At 48.3% G+C, this 22638-nt stretch overlaps 1 protein-coding gene across 4 annotated transcripts in view; it reads right to left on the bottom strand.

Moving 5' to 3' along the window:
• Positions 1-9136: 9136 nt before the first annotated feature.
• LOC142579917 (phagosome assembly factor 1) overlaps positions 9137-22638 on the bottom strand; it is an 80689-nt gene continuing 67187 nt past the window's right edge. For all 4 annotated transcript variants that reach the window (XM_075690589.1, XM_075690591.1, XM_075690587.1 and 1 more), the window contains one exon: positions 9137-18664. In XM_075690589.1, coding sequence (XP_075546704.1) covers positions 18581-18664 — 84 coding nt within the window. In that variant the 3' untranslated portion in view covers positions 9137-18580. The remainder of the gene's footprint in view (positions 18665-22638) is intronic.

Below are 22638 nucleotides of genomic sequence, written 5' to 3'. Positions count from 1 at the left end.
AACATCCTAGATGCGCGCTGGGAAAATCTCGGTATGAACATAGGTAGTGATCACAAAGTTCTCAGCACTACCTTCACAGCCACACACAGCAAGGGCCCCGGCCGCACATTCAAACACACCAACTGGGACGCTTTCCGGTACGTACGAGCTCAGCGTCCGCAAAGCCCCATAGACGACCTCGACACAGGGACAGATACTCTGCTCCGGGACACAGTCAACGCCACCTCCACAGTCACCCAGAAGGAGGGTGGCCCCACCCCAGATGCTAAACTCATGCATATGTGGAAGGCCCAGCGCAGCCTCCACGCTCGCTGGCTCCGACGCAAACACAACCGCCCCCTCAACTTAAGCTTCGCCTCGCTCGCCTCGAACGAGAGATCGATGCCTACTCCACCAAACTTAGTCAGGAACAATGGCATCAGGCTTGCGACCGACTCGACAGGCAGTTGGGATGCAAGAACACACGGTTTCTGCTCAAGGACTTGCTTGATCCGACCCACACCAAATCTGCATCACACAAGAATCTCAACCACACCATACACGCGTTTCCAGGCACGAACCAAAAACTCCTTGCTACCTTGAAAGACAAATACATAAACACCTCCACCGACATTCCCACCCCCTTAAATTACAAAGGCTCCCAGAACCCAGACATGGACAGAGAAATCATGGCGTCGGAAGTCCGCGCCGCTCTCAACCGCATCAAGACTACCGCGGCCGCCGGCGATGACCATATCACCAACAAGATGCTCCGAAACCTCGACGACCAGTCGTTCGCAGCACATAATTGCGGACCTTTTCAACCACTACTGGCATAAAGGTCGCCTACCAGACTCCTGGAAGCATGCCAAGGTTATCTTCATACCCAAACCAGGCAAACGACTCGATCTGGGCACGGAGCAAGAAACATTTAGGAGTGGAAACTCCGCTGTTTGCGGCGACCACAAAAGGTCACAAGCCCGCGGAGCCGTTATCGTGCTGGCGGCGCCTGGCGGCCTGGAAAGAAATTACTGCCGTTGAGAGTACGCCGGAGCCGCCTGCCCGGGCGATGCATTTATTTTTTTGCTGCGGCTTCTACGACACGCCGCATGGCGCCGCCACTGTATGCGGCCCCGTCGGCGCATACAACAATTGTGACCTTATCTGGCCGCCCGCGCTCGCTCGTGCTGAGGGGAGTTTCACCTCCTAAATGTCTTACTCCGTGGATCTGGGCAACCTCCGACCCATCTCACTCACATCTTGCCTGGGGAAGGTTATGGAGCACGTAGTTCTGAACAGACTCCACACTCACAGAGACAAGGAGGATCTCCTCCCACCCACCATGTTTGGGTTCCGGGCTGGACTCTCTACCCAAGACATCATGTGGCAGATACAACACGACATACTCGACCCGGGTCCCATCCGGGCGACACGCACCATTCTCGGCCTAGACGTCAGTAAAGCGTTCGATAATGTGTCGCACGCGTCTATACTGACCCTCTCGCAGATGAATGTAGGCACTCGCACCTACAACTATATTGCCAACTTTCTTCACAACCGCACTGCTGAACTCCACATTGGAGACCTCTGCAGTGACAAAGTCACCATGGGCACCCGCGGAACACCACAGGGAGCTGTTTTGTCCCCGTTCCTATTCAACATTACTATGCGAGGCCTTCCCACACTTCTCGAGAGCATACCCTAAGCTGAATAGTCTGTGGAATTCAATAAGACGTTCATATACAGATGCGGGAACCTTATAAACCATGCAGGTAAAATTTTGGGGGTTTTTTCGCTTAGGAGCGACGTAATCGTCGGTTAAAATTGCCCTGCAGCTCCGCCCCACGTCCAGCGCTGCGCGCTGCTGCTGACGCTGACGATGCGAGCTGAGACCCGAAACCGCGGCGTAGTGACGTCAGCACTGGTGTTCCGTTGCTTCGCAGTCTCCGTGACCGTGCCTGCCCGTGCTTATTTCTACGTGCGTGCCGTCCTAATCTGCTTCGCTCCACCCTACATTCCTTTGTTTGTGCGTATGTAGAGTGGTAGTTGACGTGCGCAGCATCAAGTGAATTTGTAGGCCGATCATGCCGGCGTTCTGTGCAGCCTACGGTTGCACGAACACCAGCGGCCACGACGATGTTTTAGTTCCCGCAGAACAAGAAGCTTTCAGCTAAGCGGGAGGCAGCTGTGAAGCGAAAGAACTTCAAGCGCTCAAGAACAACAGTGCTGTACTCTAACCACTTCCGTGACGACGATTACTACCAGAGTTTATCAATAATGCGTGCTTTTGGTTCTCCTTCCTGTTAGCACGCTGAACGGAAGGTGCATGTGTCCCACCCTTGACGCACGTTTCATCGCCAAGCGCCGCAAATTTTCTATTCGCACGTGTGTTGTGAAACAGCCTGCGTGCAGCTACCATAACGCAGTGCAAGTGTAAAGTCTGCATGTGTTTGAAAGCCGGCTCACGCCAGGACGCTGCGCTTCCCCTTCTCTCGCGCACATAGAGAAACCGACCATCTCACATAGCCGACGGAATTCGCCGGTTACGAGTAGAGTGCGGATGGCGCGCTGATGAAGGTTCTATACTACACGTGCTACAACAGCCGGTAAACTTTTACCGCGTTTAAACCGTCTGTGTAGATTACCGACAGCTTTGGGGCAGCGCACAAATGCCGCTTACGTTCTACGAGGAGGCATGCAGGAACATATCACTACAGTTCTTTGCCCGTAAACGTGCTCACTGGATCGCTGAGTGCAGCTTAGCAAGAAACATACTCGCAAAAGAACATTTGCAACATAAGGAGATGCTAACACTTCGCCCTCGTTCGCGTGGAAAGCACTGCTTGCACCAGCATATTATGCTTCTCGGAGAGGCCGGCTCTTCGCAATCGGCTCGTACATGTAGGGAGTAAAGTATAAACCCCATACAAGTGATCTTGCACGCGACAGCGACAAGCGAGGCATGGCTGTCGCGTTCGCTCGTCGCCTACAAGCCGAACTCCACGCGAACGACGGCTTTGAGCGACGACTTCCCGGTATGAGGGAAGCAATACACGCGCCGAAACTAGCGTGACGCGTGCTTTATCAATTTAAGTTGATGTATTTTACTGTAAAAAGGAGCATAAAATAGGGAGTTTTAGAATAGGGGCCCCAATAGTTTGGGGCCCCAAAGAGCTTTGCGGGTGTTAGCGTTGGGGCACGTAGGAGTGAAGAGTTTTAGAATAGGGTGTGACGTTTGCGGATAGCGTCTTGCGCTTGCAGCGCCACTACGGCGTCAAAGAAAAACTATTAGATATAATTAAATAAAATATACCATTTTATGATAGGAATAATAATTTTTAATTGCGTGTATTCGCGTTTAAGTACAATTTAGAGGTTATTCTCTGTAAGCAGCAAACAATTAGTTGCGCTTAGTTTTGACCAAACCAGCCTTACTAGCCATAAAATCCACAATCGAATTCAAAATCAGCGGCGTCTAATGAGTCAATCTTCATAACACACGCTAGTTGAGAGAAAGCGATAACCGCACTCACTTCTCCTAGCTTGCGAACTTCACGCGTTACCGCGAATCGAACCCAGTTTTGTGCTAGGTTAGAGCCGTCGCTTCGATGGGTGCCGCCATGTTTGCCGACGCAAAGCTTTTGGGGCTTTTGGGGCCGCTATTTGGGCTCTCGCTAAATCGGTGAAATAGCGTTCCCAACGCAAAACCCAAACGGAGTTTGCGTCTTGCGCATGCGCAGTGGCTTCGACGCTATTTCTTTGGGGCCCCAAAACGTTTGGGGCCCCTATTCTAAAACTCTCTAATATTTCTGAAGGTCATGCACTAGGTTCTTATTCTTGCACGTATAAAATTCAATAGTTTGCTCGTTCCGTGCGACAAACAGCTAGTAATATTTGAGTTATGTACATCCAATTCCGGCTTCGCACTATTGGCTAGTCGCTCATGGCACTTCCGGGCGACGAGTTCTAGATTTCTAGAAAAGAGCGATCGAGCGACAACGCCGAGAGATCTGTTCAAGTGACGGCCTGTTTTGTCGCTCGAAGCCGTTGCCCGTCGCCGTCACGCGCAAAATCGCTCTCGTGGGGTTTGGACTTAACGCCTAACTCCTCAGAGAAACGGAAGCTCTCGAAAGTTTTCATGACCGTCTCAGCAAAATAGCGCCAAACTACCTTGCACCGTGCTTCGTGTGTAGCGGCAGCAGTTGGTCCGGAAGAATACCATTATTGACGTCACGAGGCGCCCGACCAATCACAGGCGGAAACGAGGCGCGCGAGCTGCCCCGAGTCTGCTGCTGCACTTTTCGTCGAAATAAAATCTGTTTGCGCTTTCTGTCGGTCAATTTCGATGCGATATATATTCGAATTCAGAGGGTTGAAAACCAGGACGTACTGCTCCCCACTCATTTTTTCTGGAAAAGCTTTCAGCTTCCCTTTAAGCACTCATTAAACGCCGACGATATTACCTTCTGGACAAACTCTGGTTTGGAGAGGATATACAAGATTCACTTCAACAGGCAATCGACACCGTCCACACTTACGTGCAGGCAAACGGTTTCGTTTGTTCGCCCACCAAGTCTGAACTGTTAGTTATACGAGACAGACGTGTTCGCCGACCCGTCCCCGACCCACAAGAGCCGATCACGCTCCACATTGCCACCCACCCCATAGCCCCCGTACAGACCATCCGCGTATTAGGCATGCTGGTGCAGAACAACATGCAGAACTCGGAAGCCATCCAACGCCTCCGAACCACAGCCCACCAAATCAACGGCCTAATCCGCCGCATTGCCACTCGCCGCAGGGGGAATGCGGGAGACCGACTTCTGCCGCCTCACACAAGCCTACCTCATTAGTAGGATTGTCTACACATAGCCTTATTACCACCTCCGCCTCCCATACCATTATTACCACAAGGCAGCAATGGAACTGCCCCAGTCCGCCAGCACACAGCGTCTCCTCCAGCTTGGAGTATACAACACCCTCATAGAGGCACACAAGACTGCACAGACACACCGTCTTTCTCGCACCGAACACGGTCGTTACATTCTTAATCGTCTTAACATCAACCCTACAAGTGACATCCACCCCACTGCTTCCCTCCCGACTGGAGTCTTCAGTCGGCTGGTCATCAAACCCATGACCCATATGCTACCTGGCCGCCACGATAGGCGCCGCCAACTGATGGCACAAACCTTAGACGTCACCTACTCCGCCGACGAACATGCCATGTATGTACGTGAACGCGGCGACGTAGCCTGCGTAGCGACGCCAGCCACCACTCTCATCAGTGCCGCTACACTGCGCACACACTCCTCCACCGTTGCCGAAGAGGTCGCGATCGCGCTAGCCATCGCGGATCCCCGCACGAGCACGGTTCTCAGTGACACTAAACAAGCCATCCAAAATTTCTCAAAAAACTCACTCTGTCGCCCCGCCGTACACATCCTCCGCGGTTGCGCTCTCGACGGAACTGTAAGCCTAGTGTGGGTACCTGCTCACGCGGGGAACTCTGGGAACGAAGGGTCGACCGTTTAGCCCGAGGCCTAACTAACCGGGAGGCCGGCCCCTCGAACCCAGATCTCGCAGAGGCCCCAAAGTCCTATGCTGACATCACCAACTTCTACAAGGAGACGAGACGCATGTACCCGCCTCCCCACCCCGACCTCGACCGAGCGCAAGCCACCATGCTTCGCAGACTGCAGACCGATTCAATTCTCAGTCATTCTAGGCTTTATTTAATCACTGGAGGGGATTACCACCCCGTGTGTACTAAGTGTCACCATGGAGTGTTCGCCACTCGAGCACACATTCTCTGGGGATGCGAGGGTAACCCTCCCCCAAAATCATTGCTGCCAGCTCCCTCCGAGGAGGGTTGGAACCAGCTGCTGACAAGAGCAGACAAGAAAACGCAACTCGCACTCGTCTCGTGGGCCCAAGACGTCGCCCCCAACTGGGAGCCACGCTAGGCCTACCTGCCCTAATTCCCACCCTTCAGTGACAAATAAAGTTGTTTCTCTCTCTCTGGTGGAACAATCGATGAGCGCAGAATGTGCGGAGGGGTAGTCTAAGCCGAGGATCATGTCGTGGGGACAGTGGGCAATGACCGAATAGTACGATAGTGGAGCAATCGGCGAAGGAGACGCGAGCGGCACACATACCAATTACAGGGGCTGTTCTGCCATCGGCGACACGGACAACAGGAGTCGTGGTGGGCGTGATTATTTTCCTCAGCTGGCTACGTAGGTCAGCGCTCATTACCGACAAATGTGCCCCAGTGTCTATCAGAGAAGATACAGAAATACCGTCGACTTGCACGTTAAGCAGGTTCAGATGAGTGGGCAACACCAGTGGAGGATTTGGCAACGTAGGGAGCAATGGGCAGCGTCACACCTCGAGGCGCTGCATCGTCCAGTTTTCCGGCTGGGAGCGGCGTCCGAAGGTAGTCTGCGAATAGGAGAGACTTGGCTGGTGGGAGCGAGAGTGTCGTTGTTGTGGCGAAGGCGAACGAGAATAGGAGCGGTTAAGCGCAAGAGAATCTGTGGTGGCATTATCAGAGCGGGCAGCATAGGGACGAGAACGGCAACCTGGGGGGCGAGAGTAGGCAGTATAAGAGTAGACCGGTTCGGCGAACTCCAGCGACTGCGACATTGCCGAGAAATGTGCCCAATTTGATGGCAGTGAAAAGAAATGGGCTTGTCGTCAGCAGTGCGCCATTCAGACGGGTTGCGGAAGCATGGTGGGTAAGAAGATGCGGGACGGGGCGGAATCGAAGAAGCTGGGTGGGTATCAGGGCAATGGGCTGAGCAGATGGTGTGAAGACCCATGTTTGCGAACTCCTGGTGGACAACTGCCTGGATCAGGGAAACCGTGACTGCAGGTGCGTTGGAGGGGCTGGAGTCGAAGGCAGCTGGATAGGCGGTCTCGATCTCACGCCGGACAATTCTGGTAACATCGCCAGTGTTGTTGGGACGAGGAGCGTCGGCACAGGAAGATGTCGCTGGGGTGTTGGGCAGATGGGCAAACTGCTGGTCGATAAGTCAGCTTTTAGCGAGTACCAGGCGGCGACACTCTTCTATAACTGCGTCCACCATCGCCACGTTGTTGAAAACGAGCAAGTTGAAGGCGTCATCGGCAATACCTTTGAGGATGTGGGAAACCTTATCTGACTCAGTCATGTGTGTGTCAAGTTTGCGGCACAGAGCCAAGACGTCCTGAATGTACGTGACGTAGGGCTCTGTTGACGTCTGCACACGGCCTGAAAGTGCCTTCTGCGCGGCAAGTTGGTGACCGTAGGGATTGCTGAACAAGTCTCGGAGCTTTTGCTTAAGCGAATCCCAACTGGTGAGCTATCTTCGTGCGTCCGAAACCAAACTCAAGGTGCGCCAGCGAGGCAAAAGACTACGTTGGCAAGGATGACAGTAGGGTCCCACTGGTTATAGCGGCTGACGTGTTCATACAAGCTGATCCAGTCCTCGACGTCTTCCCCATCTTTACCCGAGAATACGCCAGGATCACGGGGAGCGGGGAGTGTGATGTAGGTCATCGAAGTGGAAGCAATTGTCGAAGCCAGCGGAGTCGAGTTGTCGTCACCGGGAGCCACGAAAGAAGGCTCGACGTACCGTCCGCTGCGAAGCTCCGTGACGAGGTACAGGGAATGTCCACCTCCATTAGATATGTTATGTAGGAAGATGCCAGCGAAAAGCTATATACAAGTATACTTACAAGGCAATATACGCCGCATTTGGCCAAGAGGCAACAGCCCGCGCTAGCCTCTAATCGTCGTCGTCTTCACCCTGCTCGCCTCTTTGTCATCGCAAATACTGTTCCGTAGCAATATCAAAGAAAAGATGATAAGGGCGCTGAGAGAAGTGACTGCCGATTGTCGAATGCGGAGAAGCGCGCAGCCAAGAAGGAAATATTGGCCTATGATGCATGCGTTCAGCTTTCGTTTACGCGTTCATTGTGCGACTTGTAACCGTTCGGCCAGGCTGACTGACGAGGGATACCACGTAACCACTACCTGCGATTGTCATAAAATGTAGAGGCGCCCATGTTAGCAGATCCTGCGCACGAGCAATGCTCCATTTCCACTCCTCACGTTAAAAGCATATACTATATAGTTATAGCTCCTAAACCGCTCCAAATCAGGTTAGGTTTATTCATGCTACAGGGGGAGTGGGTAGCTAAGGCTTCGTACTGTAAAAAGTATGCAGAAACACTACTGGAGTTGTCAAAGTGTGCATAATCATACCCCCTTTTTAAATTGGCCCACCCTCAAATTTCAAGTTTAACCACCCCAAAATTTAAATTGGCCCACCCACAAAGTTATGCTGGCCCAACTCTAAATTTAAGTTGGCCCACTCTTATTATAAACTTCCCCATTCATTTTCTCTGGACCCTATGTATCTCTATGGTTATTGTCTCTAATCAAACTTTTCAATTGTTCATCCCTTATAAAGCTATCAATCATCTTCACACTATTTTAATGATTAAATGTCAGAACTTTGCACATTACGCATATTTGTGCCGATACAAGACTCACTTTTCTCATGGTGGACTGATCTTGCTGCGGTACTCATCAAAGAATGCTTTTGCATTAATATGCGCTGGGAGTGTGTATTAACTAGTGGGCATATGTTGGTCCTTTCCAGTGCACTAGCGTAATGAGTGGGCAGGCCTTGCCTATTGCGCATCCATCTGGTGCCGGAGGTAGTCCAGCAGCTGCTTGCTTATCAGGCGTGTCTGCTTATTCTGGCCGGCGATAGATGGCGCTATAAGCGCACATGCTTCCCCTTGCTGCCTGCTGCTGGCACTCTAAGCAGCCCCCGCAAAGCACAGGCCTTGCACTCGCATGTTCCCTTTCATAAAGGACCACCCTGTACCAACACTTTCTATGTATAATATGTACTCCCGTTTGCGTGTGGCTGATACTTGACACCGTGCCATAGCAGCAAGTATGGAATGTACGTACGGGACCTGTCGCACAGGCCTACTTGGGTTAAATTCCTGCAAGCTGTACAGGATACTCGTAGGTAAGCTGGAAGTAACCTTTGATTAGCAAAGGCCTTATTTGATTTCACATAAGATATGGTATTTCTGATCAACTTTATAAATAAGAATGTGTGTTTGCTGTATAAGAAACGCAGTAAACGACCCCTATTATCCAATTGGTGTTTATTACAGACAATTTTCTTTTCTTCTTTTTTTTTTCTTTTTACTTTCCAGTGCAACTGGTCACAGGCTATGCAGTAGAGTACATGATACGTACAAATACACAGCGCACGACCAGGAAACATATCAGAAACACCGGCACACTTCCGGGAAATGTCGCCACTTAGTCTCTTGACACGCACATGTGAATTTGTTCCTCACGTTCAGATGATGCACAGACTGAACATGTAACTCGAGGCATTAACAGCTCGGTAGCCTCAACAGAAGGACATTAAAAGACGCAAAAAATATCATCTTTAATGTCTAAACAAAGGAAAAGTATCGACATGTTTCTTGCCAGGCACCACTAAAGTCACAAATAAAGTTACAGAAAAGTACACACACATCCCCAAATGGTACAATTCACTCGACGCTCAGAGAGAGCTACCCTACTGACGGAAAGTTAGGTACTGCACCAAGCAGCCGTAGACAGTGAGGGGCTCACTCTGTGCACTCAACACGCAGAAGAAAGAAGCCACACATCAATGCGCCTGGCAAAAGAGGAAAAATTACAAGCCAGTCACATTGACACACTTGCACATAAGTAATAGGGCTCCACACGAACAAGCAGAGAATAAAAGGTGGTGTGGTGAAGGGCTCAGAAAAGACATGTCGCGTTCACGACACCAGCTGCGAACGCAACTATTGTAATCTGTGTTCTATCACGGCAATGTGCCTTCTCATTCGCACAGGGCACACGGCGGCTTTGTCGACGCATACATCCATGCAATGTTCTAAAACGATACATCAAACCAAAGAATAAAAACACAAAAAGCTGTCACTAGACAGCAGCCGGCCGTATTAAAGCTCGACCAAACAAAAAGCACTTGCACAAATATATGCCTCACAACTGTTAAAACGTTCAGACACCAGAAAGTTGTGTTTTTGGTTAAAAAACAAGCACTCTTAAATACTACACACAGGTGTACATAGACCTCGCACACTAAACAAGTTATCATCATGCTTTTTTTCTTTTCTCGTGTGACAAGAAGCAAAGCTTCATTTTGCTGAGTGCAGTATCGGATGTCCTTTATCACAAAACGCAATGTTGGCACATGTCATTTTAAGCGTAGCATGCCATTATCAATATGACCCAAGCACCATGAAGATACATAGCATCTTATGTAAATCACCCCATACCACTAGAATGGTATTAAAGAGAGCTTCAACAGTAAACTGCACAGCAGATTTTGGAAGCAATGAAAAGCTGTGGGAAACCTAAAATGCAACATCCGCAATGACACACTTCAAGGAGCTGTATGGCATTAAATGTGAAAGGTTACACGAGAGTGACAGTGCAAGAATCCAGCTAGTTCCACATGTCCGGGCAGACAATATGGTCAAGCCATAAAAACACATTCATCACTCCTTTCTGACAACACACCCTATCAGCACAATAATAAAAGAACACCATGTTGCACAAAAGTGAAAATTCTCCCCGCCACACACACATATGCATGTCGGACGATACAAAACTACAAGTAAAAGCCTGTTCAGCACTGTTGGTAAACACTGGTGCACAGGTGAGAGTAATACAATTACAATAAAAAGCATGAGAACTACACTGCGCTCAATTTTTAAACAATAATAACAATGTGCTTTTCTTCAAGCCAAATCAATACATGCGAGATCTGCACACTCGGATGGCAGAGGTGCTGAAAACTAGTGTACACACGTATACAAGACAAATACGAGGAAGCTTGCATTGCCAAATTTACTCAATTGTAGTGCTCACCTGCATCCCTGAAAAATGGGGAAAAAAAACTTAAGCATACGTGCATATATATTAGGGTGCGAGGATGAGGCTCCCCTACACTAGCTGTGTCATGGTCAGACCTATCTCCTGGAGTAGTTGCTGTTGCCGCATGCAAAATAGTGTCGTCGCATATGCACTGGCATTGTCGCAAGCACGATGATGCGTGTGGGAGCTTCGACATGTGCGCATAGCATTTTTACAGTGAATGGATGTCTTCCGCAACCTTGATGACAAACCTGCCCACTCTCTGTGGTGTAGCGTGGTGCGAGCTGTAGGTGAAGCCCTCTGCCTGCAGCCCCGATCACGGTGAACAGGGCAATTGCATACCAGCAATGTGCTGAAAGAAAGCACTGCTGGCACCTGTTTGCTGTCTGCGATGAGCAACTGCAGAAAGTTACTGCGTGGCACGCCGAATTCTTTTTTCTTGTCGATACCTCGGCTAGGAGTTTCAGCCAGAGGGAAGACATGCAGGCCTGCTTGAAAATAATCAGGCACTTCTCGTCGACGCTTATTTGACTGACACCTAAGACAGCAAACAGATATCACTGCAAAGAGGATCGCCAACAATGACTGCTGAGCCAAAAACCATGCAGCGAAGAATGTGTATATAGTACCTGAAGCACCTGAAGGACCCAGACATGCTTTGCTGGATGTGCTAATAGTGTGTACGCTTGCTGTAAGCAGGTTTCAATGAAGAAGTTGATACAGTCGAAATGCTCTAGTGGTAATCGCTGAGCCTTTGGAGGCACTGTCACTGCTGGCAGCACAGGTGTAGAGGAGGAAGGCAGTGACCAAACAGAGCGTAGAGGGGGCGGACTTGTGATGCCGTGCACAGTAGGCTCAGTGGGAAGTTGGTTGCCAATCAGGGTGTATAATTTTTTTCTTTTTTTCGCGACATGACTGCAAATAACGGCCATTGGTTAATTTCCGTAAGTGCTCGCTGAGGAGTGTTTACTGCGAAACTTCGATCAACTGACCGGTATTATTCACGCACAAGTACATGGTGCCTTTGCACATAACCCAGGCAGCTGGAAAGAATGGGAAATAAAATATTGCACAGAACTATTAAAGAAGTTACATTTTCCTTTTTCCTGACCATGTAAATTGGATGCGCGCATTACCAGGTACATTATGATTGAGTAAATGTGGTATTACATCAACATGGGCAACACATGCTTTCAGCATTACCACTTCATTAACGATCACAAAAAATATTCCTGTCCAGGAATTAAGAACATCTTGAAGGGGCAGCGCAAAACGACGAAGACAGTAGGCGGGAACACACAGGACAGCGCTGAACTCACAACTAACTTTTTTCGAAGGCCCATACACAAACTTGTGTACTACAACCCATAGCCACGTGCTCTCCCATCGATGGCGTCATATCAGTGCGCAGGCAAAAACGCAAAACCCTGTAATGTAATGCTTCACTGTGAGGCAGCTTAAAGATTCAAATTCACTGTCATACAAATTTAACGATGGTATGCTTACACATCACTAAATTTGTATGACAGTGAATTTCAGTTTTTGAGCTGCCTCATAGTGTAGCATTAGATTGCAGGATTTTGCGTTTTTGCCTACGCACTGGTAATGAAGCCATCGATGGGAGAGCACGTGGCTATGGGTTGTAGTACACAAGTTTGTGTATGCCTTCCAAGAAAGTTATGAGTTCAGCGCTGTCCTGTGTGTTCTCACCTACTGTCTTCGTCGTTTTGCGCTGCCCCTTCAAGATGTTCAACCAGTACCAACTTGCCCAAATGTCGGTCCTTCTATAGGGAATGAAGAAGTTGGCAGGGATTCCACACCAGTCTGCCTGCAGCTTTGCAAATTGGCCCCCACGTTACCGTTGCCTTCACAAGTGAAAGGTTGGGTGGCCAAGAAGATGTCCAGCAATGTGAAACCCACAAAAAATGGCAACATCAGCCTCGCTGTACCCAGGACTTGCTCAGCACGAATTGGTGCGCTAGTTGGCTCGACACGTTGAACCAGCGTCGTAAAACGGAAAATGGATATTAGGAGCATAAAACTGATGACGGGAGCAGTCGTGCAACAACTCCACGTCCTTGCATCCACTGTTCTTGATATGCCGATAAAACAAGATTTGCTCGTTAAGCTTTAATGCTGCATCTTGGCTTCACCATGGTCTTAAGTCACCTCCCTACAGGCACAAGGAATAGAAAGATGCCTCCGATCAATGAAGAACTAGAGGTGCAAACAAATTACCCTGCAGTGCACGCTTTCTCCTGACACTTCTTGCAGAGAGGCGACAGGTGCGTGAAAAATGTGTGATACAAGATGTGGAGTGGGTAAAAAGAAACCACGCTGAAATCGTGATCCGTACGCACAAAACGCTCTTTCATGCAGGAGCGTTTCCTCAGTGGCCCGTGTTCGATCACCCTCATTGTGATAGCGATTGGCAGGATAGCAAGACAACGGTCGTGGCGACCAATCATGGGATTCGGTTGGGCAATATGTTTTTCGTAAATGCAGCAACAGACGAGGACAGAAGTTCTGGCACAAACAAGACGCACCCGAAGCGCTGCAATTCCAATAAGTTTGAGAGTACAGTGAAAGTATGCAACAAGTGTTTTGTGATTTTCTACTCATCCAATTTCTGTGCTCTTTCTGTCTGTGACAACCAACAAGCCAGCCCAACTTTTGCAACATTAATTGACACATCGGTGTCAAATGCATCGACAGAAAGGAAACCAACACCTTGACGTGAATGAATATCTGTCGCTGTGCAGGGGCAATGAAGTGATTGAATGAAAATGCAGCTCATTGCTTCCATATTAATCTCTCAATAGGGTGCTCAAAACCACTCAGTTTATGAAACAAGCCTAGGGACAAATGGTGTGCTCTAAGCTGGCATCTTCGGTGATGCTTTGAGCCATTCATGCTATTTTTTTCATCTAGCGTGCAACTGCACTCATAAAATGGACCAACACAAAGCAGCCTTTCAAACGTTTCAGTATGATCGCACCGCAGACAAGGTGACATGAATGTTGAAAACAAGACGCCTCCTCCTTGCCACCGACCTTTGCGCACCAATATCACAGGCTGTACAATTGATGCCACTGCATTTTTTACCGCCATGTTTTAACAGAATGATTCACTTCTATATTAGCCTCAAGAGAATTGAGAGAGGGAGAGATAAATTCAGATCCGTAGGTTTGATAAGCCAGAAATGATGAATGATCAAAGGTGATGCCCCCCCTTGCAGTTACTAAGACAGCTCTCCTAACGCCGTCGACCTCGACAGGATCTACTTGGGAGTGGCCGGTTCTATGAACTAAAAGAGATTATGTGCACTGTGCTCAAAAATAAACAAAGATTCAACTTGGCAACCTTGGAAACATCTCCTGCACATAATGGCCCGAATCCAGTAGCATGTGTGCTACTACATCAATATCTGTGATGTCACTAATGAGCCCTTCAGCGTGGACATGGAATTACGAAAGTTTGGCTCTCCACTTTGTCTACTAGCAATCAAGATCTCTCCACCACAGAAATGCAAATGCTTTAGAAAGAATGTGGTCTATTATTTCAAAAAAAAAAAAAAATTGTGTGTCCCTTTTTAATGACTCCTTAAGGCCAAGCAAAGCAACGTAATCACTCTTGCAAATTAAGCCAACATAATGCTCTCATAGTAAAGTAATAAGAGCGCATGCTTCTGCCAGGCATTTTCCATCTCTGCAAGATAAAAAATTACATTTTAGGACAATCCCATAAAATAACCACAACACTTCTAGAAAACACACACGCCACAGCTCACATTTGGTTATGAATCTGTTTAGGAAGAAATGTCAGGTAAGCCCGGTCAGAACGCAACGACATATATCGGAACATTGTCCTGCTACCTAAACTGGTGTGCAACCTAATGGTATGACTCAGTGTGCCCATATGAAGCTGTGGTTCAAATGAAGCAGTATAAGTTTAACGATTCTCTCCATGGAAGATTTCCCCAACCAATTTAAAGCTGCCTCATTGTGAAAGACAGACTGAAACATTAAGGTTTGCTTCAAGGTTGGCAAAGGAGGTTCTGCATTTGAAAAGGTCCTACGCATGTGACTCGCCTTTCTTTATGTAGTATTCATAAAATAAATGTTTTCCAACCTTGCATACAGGCATTTGCTTTGCCTCTCAGTACGGCTATTGCTACGATTAGTTCAGGATGCAAGTTCGTCATAACTGTGCCAATTCTGCGCAGATGTTTGGTCTAGTTGGCTACTGAACACAAACACAATGGGCTGCGTGGCACATAAGACAGACAGTACGATAAGAGCAAGACAGTTAGGCCCAGAATATCAGCAGGTGAAGGATCCTAGCTCTCTGTACCAGTGCACCAAAGCTAGGGTCGTATGACACAGCCACAATGAGGCAGCCTTGCGGCAACCCCGAGTCGAGCAGTGCGCCAAGCAACTTTTTTTTTTATTTCGCAGCTCAAACACAATACCCACATAATTCCTCAGCAAGCCCCCCTCCCCTACGACTACCTCTTCATATCGTGACCACACTCGGTTAACCCTAAACTTTCATTCAACGTGCCCCTTGGACAACCCCTGACAATGTGCCAGTTCTATGCAACGGTTTCAATGCGCTCTTGTCCTTTCTTTCAAAGCGGCATGGCCATTTTTGGCATGGGTGTGCTAATGCCGACGACCTGTCTTAGCTTTATCAGGCCCTAACAACTTCCACACTTTAGTCAGAGGTATCACTGCTGCACTACACCGACAGATGTGTGTGGTTTCTACGAGCTGATGATGCACCATTCAGCGTTGACGTCAATACTGCGCGATAGCTTTCCCTGCCACCTGGCTTACACATTACGTCGACAATACTGCCAACACATGCAAACGAACACATCAATGTATAACAGATTCACCAAAACATCAATCAGGTTTGGTTTTTCACAACTGCTTGGCACAGAAAAAAATTAAAATTGCATGTTTCTTTTTACAACGAAGCTGTTAAGGGGTGTTCCACAACCGTTTCTGTTAGGGGGCCGCGGCGGCGGGCGACGGTGCATGACAGCATGGTGAGCATCGAATGTCAGTCGGTGAACAGCTATCAATGTAGCCTCGGTCGAAGCCCCGAAATGGCCCCGTTACAATAATGTCACTGAGAGTGCACACCAAATGCCAGCTTCAGTGATGGGCTATCACTAAAGGCAGCCAGCAGTGGAGCCCTACTATGCTGTTGGTACATGCAGCTTGATGCCAGTGTGGGTACACAGCGTACAGGAACATGCACCGGATGTTGCGGAAAGCATAGGAGTGCTAAGTTCAAATGTAGTAAAGTGTTTGGAAAGTCTCGGGCAGATTTCAGGCGGTGGCAAACGAGACTTCTAGGACTTTCACGAGGCAGCAGAACTCCCTTTTACAGCTTCACTGTCTTCAATGTACGAGTTGCTCAGATATGCATGCATCTGTGATGTATGCCAAGGCTTTATTAACTGGCCATGCAATTAAAATTTCTTTTTGTGTGTATCACATGACCCCAGCTGTGATACGGTGACACAGAGAGCTAGGATACACCCGTCAGTAGTTTGAGCTTGACCCTTCTTGCTATTCTTATACTGCCTGTCCTATACCAACCAGCACAAGACGTTCGCGCACTAATCGTGCCTGCAAGCTAATTTCTTCCTTACATATCTTAACTGGGACCTGTTTGGCTCGCACAGAGACTGCTTGCTATGCCCCACCATTTCCATTGCAACCACTCACAGCTTGCTTGCCCACCTTCTTCCTTACGAGGCCCGAGAGTAGATTGTATACAGACAATGCTGCATGCTAGGGAAAAACGCATGTGCCTCAGCACTCCCTAGGGCTTTCAAACAACGGCTCGCATGCACTTACAAATGCACAGAGGTTGTGATAATGTTTACCGGGGAGCCTTTGTTACAAAATTGCACAGGCCGGAGCCCACGATACACTGTCCCAAGCCCTCTCAATCAAACCAACACTGTTCTGTATAGGGAAACCAGTGCTATCCAGGGGGCACTGCAATTGTTTCTGTATCCTGTCTCGTGCTGGTTCAGCCAGTTGTTCAGCCCACTGTGGAAATGCAAGAATTTTAAAAAGATGGGAAGTAACGTGTGCCTATCTTCTCGAGGCATCGCATAGTATGACAGATGCTATGTAAGGTATTTGTCAACAAGAATGGTTTTCCATTACTAATTGCGGCGTCTTTTTCACAGCCTCTTAAGCTGCAATTCCGGGACGACCTGTTTTGCTTCATTGTCGTTTTCTTTCTGGAGGTTGGATTGAAATCTGTTTCCTTGCATTTCCTTTTTCTCTTTTAATTTCGAGAATTTTAATTGCCCTATTTTTTGGTACAGGCACTGGTCAACCACTTTGCACGCACACCCCAAGCACATCTTTGCTTAGGCAAGGCACATTACCTTGCATGTAAAATAATATGACAACAAAGGTTAGGTATTATCATTACCAAACTTGACTGAGCTCAGTACACATAGTGTTTGTCTCAGTTCCGAAGTCACGTCTGAACACTAGAGTGCCATGTTTCCAGCATTCAGGACTCGCTATGAGCAGCGACACACACATGGGCACAGCTCGCGACTCTCACAGAATTTCAAAACAATCGCCGCAATATGGGCGCTTTTTCACATAGTGTCAGCACTGCAGACATAAAACCTTACAGTTTGCCTTTTCCTCTCACTAAGCTGTCTTTAGGTCCTGCTGGGAACATTTAAGAGCTTCATTGACGGCGTCACATGCAAGTATGCACTTCCCGAAACCCTGAAGTTTTTCTTTTTCTTCTTTTTAAATCTTCTCACACCTTTAGCACCTGTTCTCCACAGAGAAACATTATGCAACAAAGAAGCATCGCACATCTGTCTTTGAACCTTGAGGCAAAAGACTTGGCAAAAAAAGAAATTGCTTCACAAAAGTAGAGAGAGCGAAAGCCAATTCCAGCGTATCTCAGTGGTCGTTTCTAACTGGCTCGCTGCACAGCAAATGGTTACATTTCACGCAAGACTGTCGGGAAGGGGATTGAACCAAATGTTCCACCTACCACATTCTGTTGACTGCGCATGGCAACTTCCGCTGCGATTCAGTGAGGAGCGAAAAATTTTCCACTGGCAGATTTGGGCTCGTAAAATTTGGCAAAAATGCCAATGAAATCCGCAAGTGTATTTGAGAATCCGAGCAGCTCCTCCAAGACGACGAGCAGCCTTCATTCATCACCTTGTGCTATCTACAGCTGCCAAACTGCAATGCTCACAACGCGCGGATAAAGAAAGAAAGGCAATTACAATATTAAAACGAAAATAAGAATACCACACACCACACATCTGTGCACCATCATGGTCCTTGCTCTCTTTCACTTTTCATGAAACGCTGGCCTGGGTTTCGGCGAGCTTCCATCTACCCTTAACCGAATGGCACTGTCATCCACACAAACATGCCACACACACAACGACCCTACGGGAGCTCAGAGTCCCGGAGGTGAGCGACGGGGTGGGGGTTCACGCAACGACGACAACGGCGGTGGCTGCTGCTGCTGTGGCAAGAGGCGGAAAAAGGGAGGCGGGCTGGGCGGCGGAGAAGGAGCGGCATTGTGGTGACTAGTGGAGATGTGCGCCAAAGACGATGTACGAGGGAGGTGGTGTCATGAGGCCGTGCCCTTGGCCCTGTGTAGTCGGCCGTTGCGCTGGTAGAGCGTCACCGATGCTATGTGCTTGTTCCGCATCACCTGCGACCATACAAGAAAAGGGGGCGGTTGCCTTGGTAAACAGGAATCCCACGGTGGCGGACTGTCACGTAACGAAGGACTAGTCACGCTTAACTGTTATGGCTTGCACAACTGTTCGTTTCACAGTGCTATGACAGTGCTTCGAACAACGGTATCAGTGGGCTTTGTTACCTCTTCTGGACCCTAATTATGCTCACCGTAGAGCTTAGTTGCCGTCTTTACTCAAGCTTTCAAGAGCTACCCCAATTTATTGATAGAAGCAGTCATATACACTGCAAAAGCAGCCTTAGAAAACTGGGCAAAAGAGAAAAGTCATTTTAAGTAGGAAGGAAATGAAGCTTTTTTCTCTAACCTTGCCAACCACACCAGCAAGTCGCAATTTCTTTAAGCATCAAGGTAGTTGTTAATACTATAGGCAATACTTATTACAAAAAGGCTCTGTGAGGCTATGCCTCATGCCAGCACTTTAGCCAAGAAAAGCATTCTCAAGCTGTTTCCCACATACTAAATGCCAGTTGTGCCCATCATTGCTCCTACTCAATTTCGCAGCAATACTAGCAAGTGCCTTATCTCAGCCGATGTTGGGACCTTTCAAAGCACATCATTACCCTCGTTGTTTTCCTCCCCTTCCCTTATCGCCATGCAACAATTTTGGCAAACCACCAGAAACCACACACTTGATAGTCAAACATGCACAGTGTGCAAATGGAGCCAAACGAACACTGAAATTTAGCAGGGGCTGCCTGCCTAAGTACTGCACGCATATAGACCTGTCAGCCTGCAGTCTACGCAAGATTTGTTACAGGGTTGCTTGAAGCCCTTCACACAAACCCCAAAGTTGCTTCCTGGAAAAGTGCATGAAATAGAGAATAAGCCGAAACTACTTATAACGATTCCAGATACAGCGATCCATCAGTTATAATGACCATATTTCACGGCATTTACGATTTTCCTACCATGCCTAAGAAACTGCTTCCAGATGTAACAAACATTTTCAAAAGTACCCGTACTGTTACAACTAACGCTTCATATCCACTATGTGCAAATGAAGGCCGCACGCGAAGTTTGGAAGTGTGATCTAACTGGACACGTGGCTTCATTTACATTGTTGCTGGCAAGGGTCCACGATGCCGTTGCACCTTTCGAACTTCGCACTTTTTCGGCCGAAGCAAGATAAACTCTCAGTGTGCATGTGGCAGATGCCGCACCCGCAATGGCAAGGTCTTTGCACGACGCACTACTTTCCGCTTCCAGGCCACTACAACGCTTTGCTATTGTATGCAGAATACACTCATGTCCCGCTGACAGTAAGATATACCACATGCTCTAGAAGAAAAAAATGGCGGCGATGATGATTATGGGGCAGTCGTAGTTTCGAAATGACAGGCAATCAGAACCGGCCGGACGCACTTTCTGAGGGGCTACAATGCCACATTTTTGTCGTTTAGATTACACTTTCAATGCAAACTTGCAGTTAGATTTGGAAGAGTGCCAAGAGCAAAGATGAATGCACTAAAAAATCCTAATTTCATACCAAAAATGGTGTCCGATCGTAAGTGCCAATGCCAGCTAGAGTGCTGTTCATTTTTTTTACATATTGAAAGGCGAGTCCGCATATACAGTCGCCGACCGATAAATCGGAGACCGATAATCTGGACATGCTCGTTAAGTCGGACATCTTCACGGCCTCGTCAATGGCCCCACAGACTTAATGTGTAATGACGACTGATATTTCGGACAGCCACCAGCTCTACATTCAACTATCTGGACTCCGTCCGTGGCTGTAGCGTGCGCCAACTCTGTCACCATTATCTGCTCTGGCAACCTCGACAAGACATAAAGTATGGCCTCAGAGATGCGAGATGCGAGGCATAAAGTATAGCCTCAGAGATTACACGCCATATGGTAATCTCTGAGGCCTTGCCTTGGTAGCAGCACTACGCCTCAGAGATTTAACTGCAAATGCCAGTCTTGGAGGCTTTGCCTGAATCGTAGGTCGCATCAACATCGCGAATATCGCATCCTATTCCAGCGTACTACGGCAACCCTGCGCATGGCCTGCTCACGCCATTCTATTTGTCAAGTTCGCCTTTCGGACAGCATCCCACCATTCTGTGCGTCTTTGTTCAGTTTGCATTCCTGACAGTGCTCTGCTGGTTCCAAGAAATCTTTCTCGTGAACTTATTGGCAAGCCATGTCAAATGGCATTAACAGTCCAAATGAGCCTGACTCCGCAACTGAAGAGCCTGAACTGCTGCCTAACCCAACGAGCTCAAATGCGGATATCACTGATGACTTGCTTGGCTGCGGCGTGCCAATTTCTGCCGCCGTTACAATTGAAGACTTTGCAGACGTAGACAGCGCGGTGTTGTCGTGTGCTGAACTGACCAATGGCGAAATAATTGAGCAAGTTCTCCCACGGTCAAACAGTGACTCTGATGATGATGTGACGTGTGCTCCAGAGCGTTCATATGCGGATCTGATGCGAGCCTTTCCAGTCCTTACATTGGCATACAGCGACAGCACAAAACTGGCAGAAATACAAGCGTACTTGGTTGCACATAAGTAGAAGTGCATGCAGCAACGAATCGACCACTTTTTCCTTGCACAGAGGCCTTAAGACATAAAATTGTATTTTCTTTATACATTTGTTTCTTTCGGACATTCGTTAGTTTGGACTTATTTACATTTCCCGTGGTATCCAAATTATTGGTCGTCGACTGTAACAAGCTACCGATACAGCAGCCACTTTTCGCACAACTCTTCCGTTTATTATAAGAAGGTTTGGCTGTATTCAAAATTTACAGCCTTCCAGCCGCAGCGGCCCCATCTGCATTGTGGTTAACCCTTTGAGGGTAGAATTATTTCTGTAATAACCGTGCCTCTGTGGTCAATCTTTATTGCCCTTTCCAGTGTATAGTAGAAAATGATCGAATACCCACGAATGCACAAGTTTACCGCAAACGATATTCTGTATCAAGAACTCTTTGCTTGCACTAACTGTATGAGTAAGAGATCAGATGCAGTAAGAGACGCCGTAAGGGATTAAGAAAAATGCCTAGCAAATTTGTCTATCAATTTGTTGTCCTAAACACAAGTTTCATCAGAATAAGAAACGTGCCAAAGGAAAGTCGGAAGAAATGCTTCAGCAGTCGCCACGAGAAGAGGCCCTGTGTGCGGCAGTACTGAAATCACGCTGCTCGCACCCTAGTGTACGGGAATATGCCAACTGCAACTTAAGGCAAGGAAACGGAAAACTTATTACAGTGGAACCCCGTTCATACGTTTTTCACCGGACCGAGGAAAAAAAACGTAACAGCCGGGAAAACGCAACAGTGAGGAAAGTTCCGAAAATCAATGAAAGAAGTGCAGCTTCAACTATAGACAATTTATTTCCACAGAGTGCACTTAGACCTTAAAGAAGTCCAGAATGGTGGCTTGCCGTTTCTTTCGCTCGGTAGAAATCGCCGCACGTTTCTCAATAGCCTGGAAGGCCGCATTGCTGTCAGCGTCGCTGTGAGGTGCGACGTACCTGCGGAGGAGGTCCAGAGCCGCGACGGCTTCTCCAAAGCTAGGATTTGGCAACTCCCCGGGATCATGCGGCTCGTGCTCCTCATCGTCACCGCGCCACCGCAATGGCAATGGACGAAGGAATATCCGCGGGAAATTTTGCCCGCTTTGGCGTAATCATGCTAATGTGCTAACGATTGTTTAGTATTGCTGCGGAGCGCGCGCGTCCGAGCAGGCCGGTTGCGCGAAGCGCGGCGTGATTTCGTGAGAAATGTAAACAAGAGAGGAGAGCTGGCCCGATAGGCGGAGCAACGCCATGAGCAACGCCAACTTCCGGCTTCCCTTTAGCTATAGCTTCACAAAGAGTGACACCAAGGCCTCTCCTGAGTTTCATTCCTCCGTGAGTCGACCCGTCCAACAAACCATGCGGTGACCGTAATCACAGTGATAGTGAGAGCATTTTT

Source organism: Dermacentor variabilis, chromosome 4 (assembly GCF_050947875.1).
Source record: "Dermacentor variabilis isolate Ectoservices chromosome 4, ASM5094787v1, whole genome shotgun sequence".
In the NCBI taxonomy this organism is placed as follows: domain Eukaryota; kingdom Metazoa; phylum Arthropoda; class Arachnida; order Ixodida; family Ixodidae; genus Dermacentor; species Dermacentor variabilis.
The sequence above is the reverse complement of the archived record's forward strand: the minus strand, read 5'-3'. Positions and strand labels throughout refer to the sequence as shown.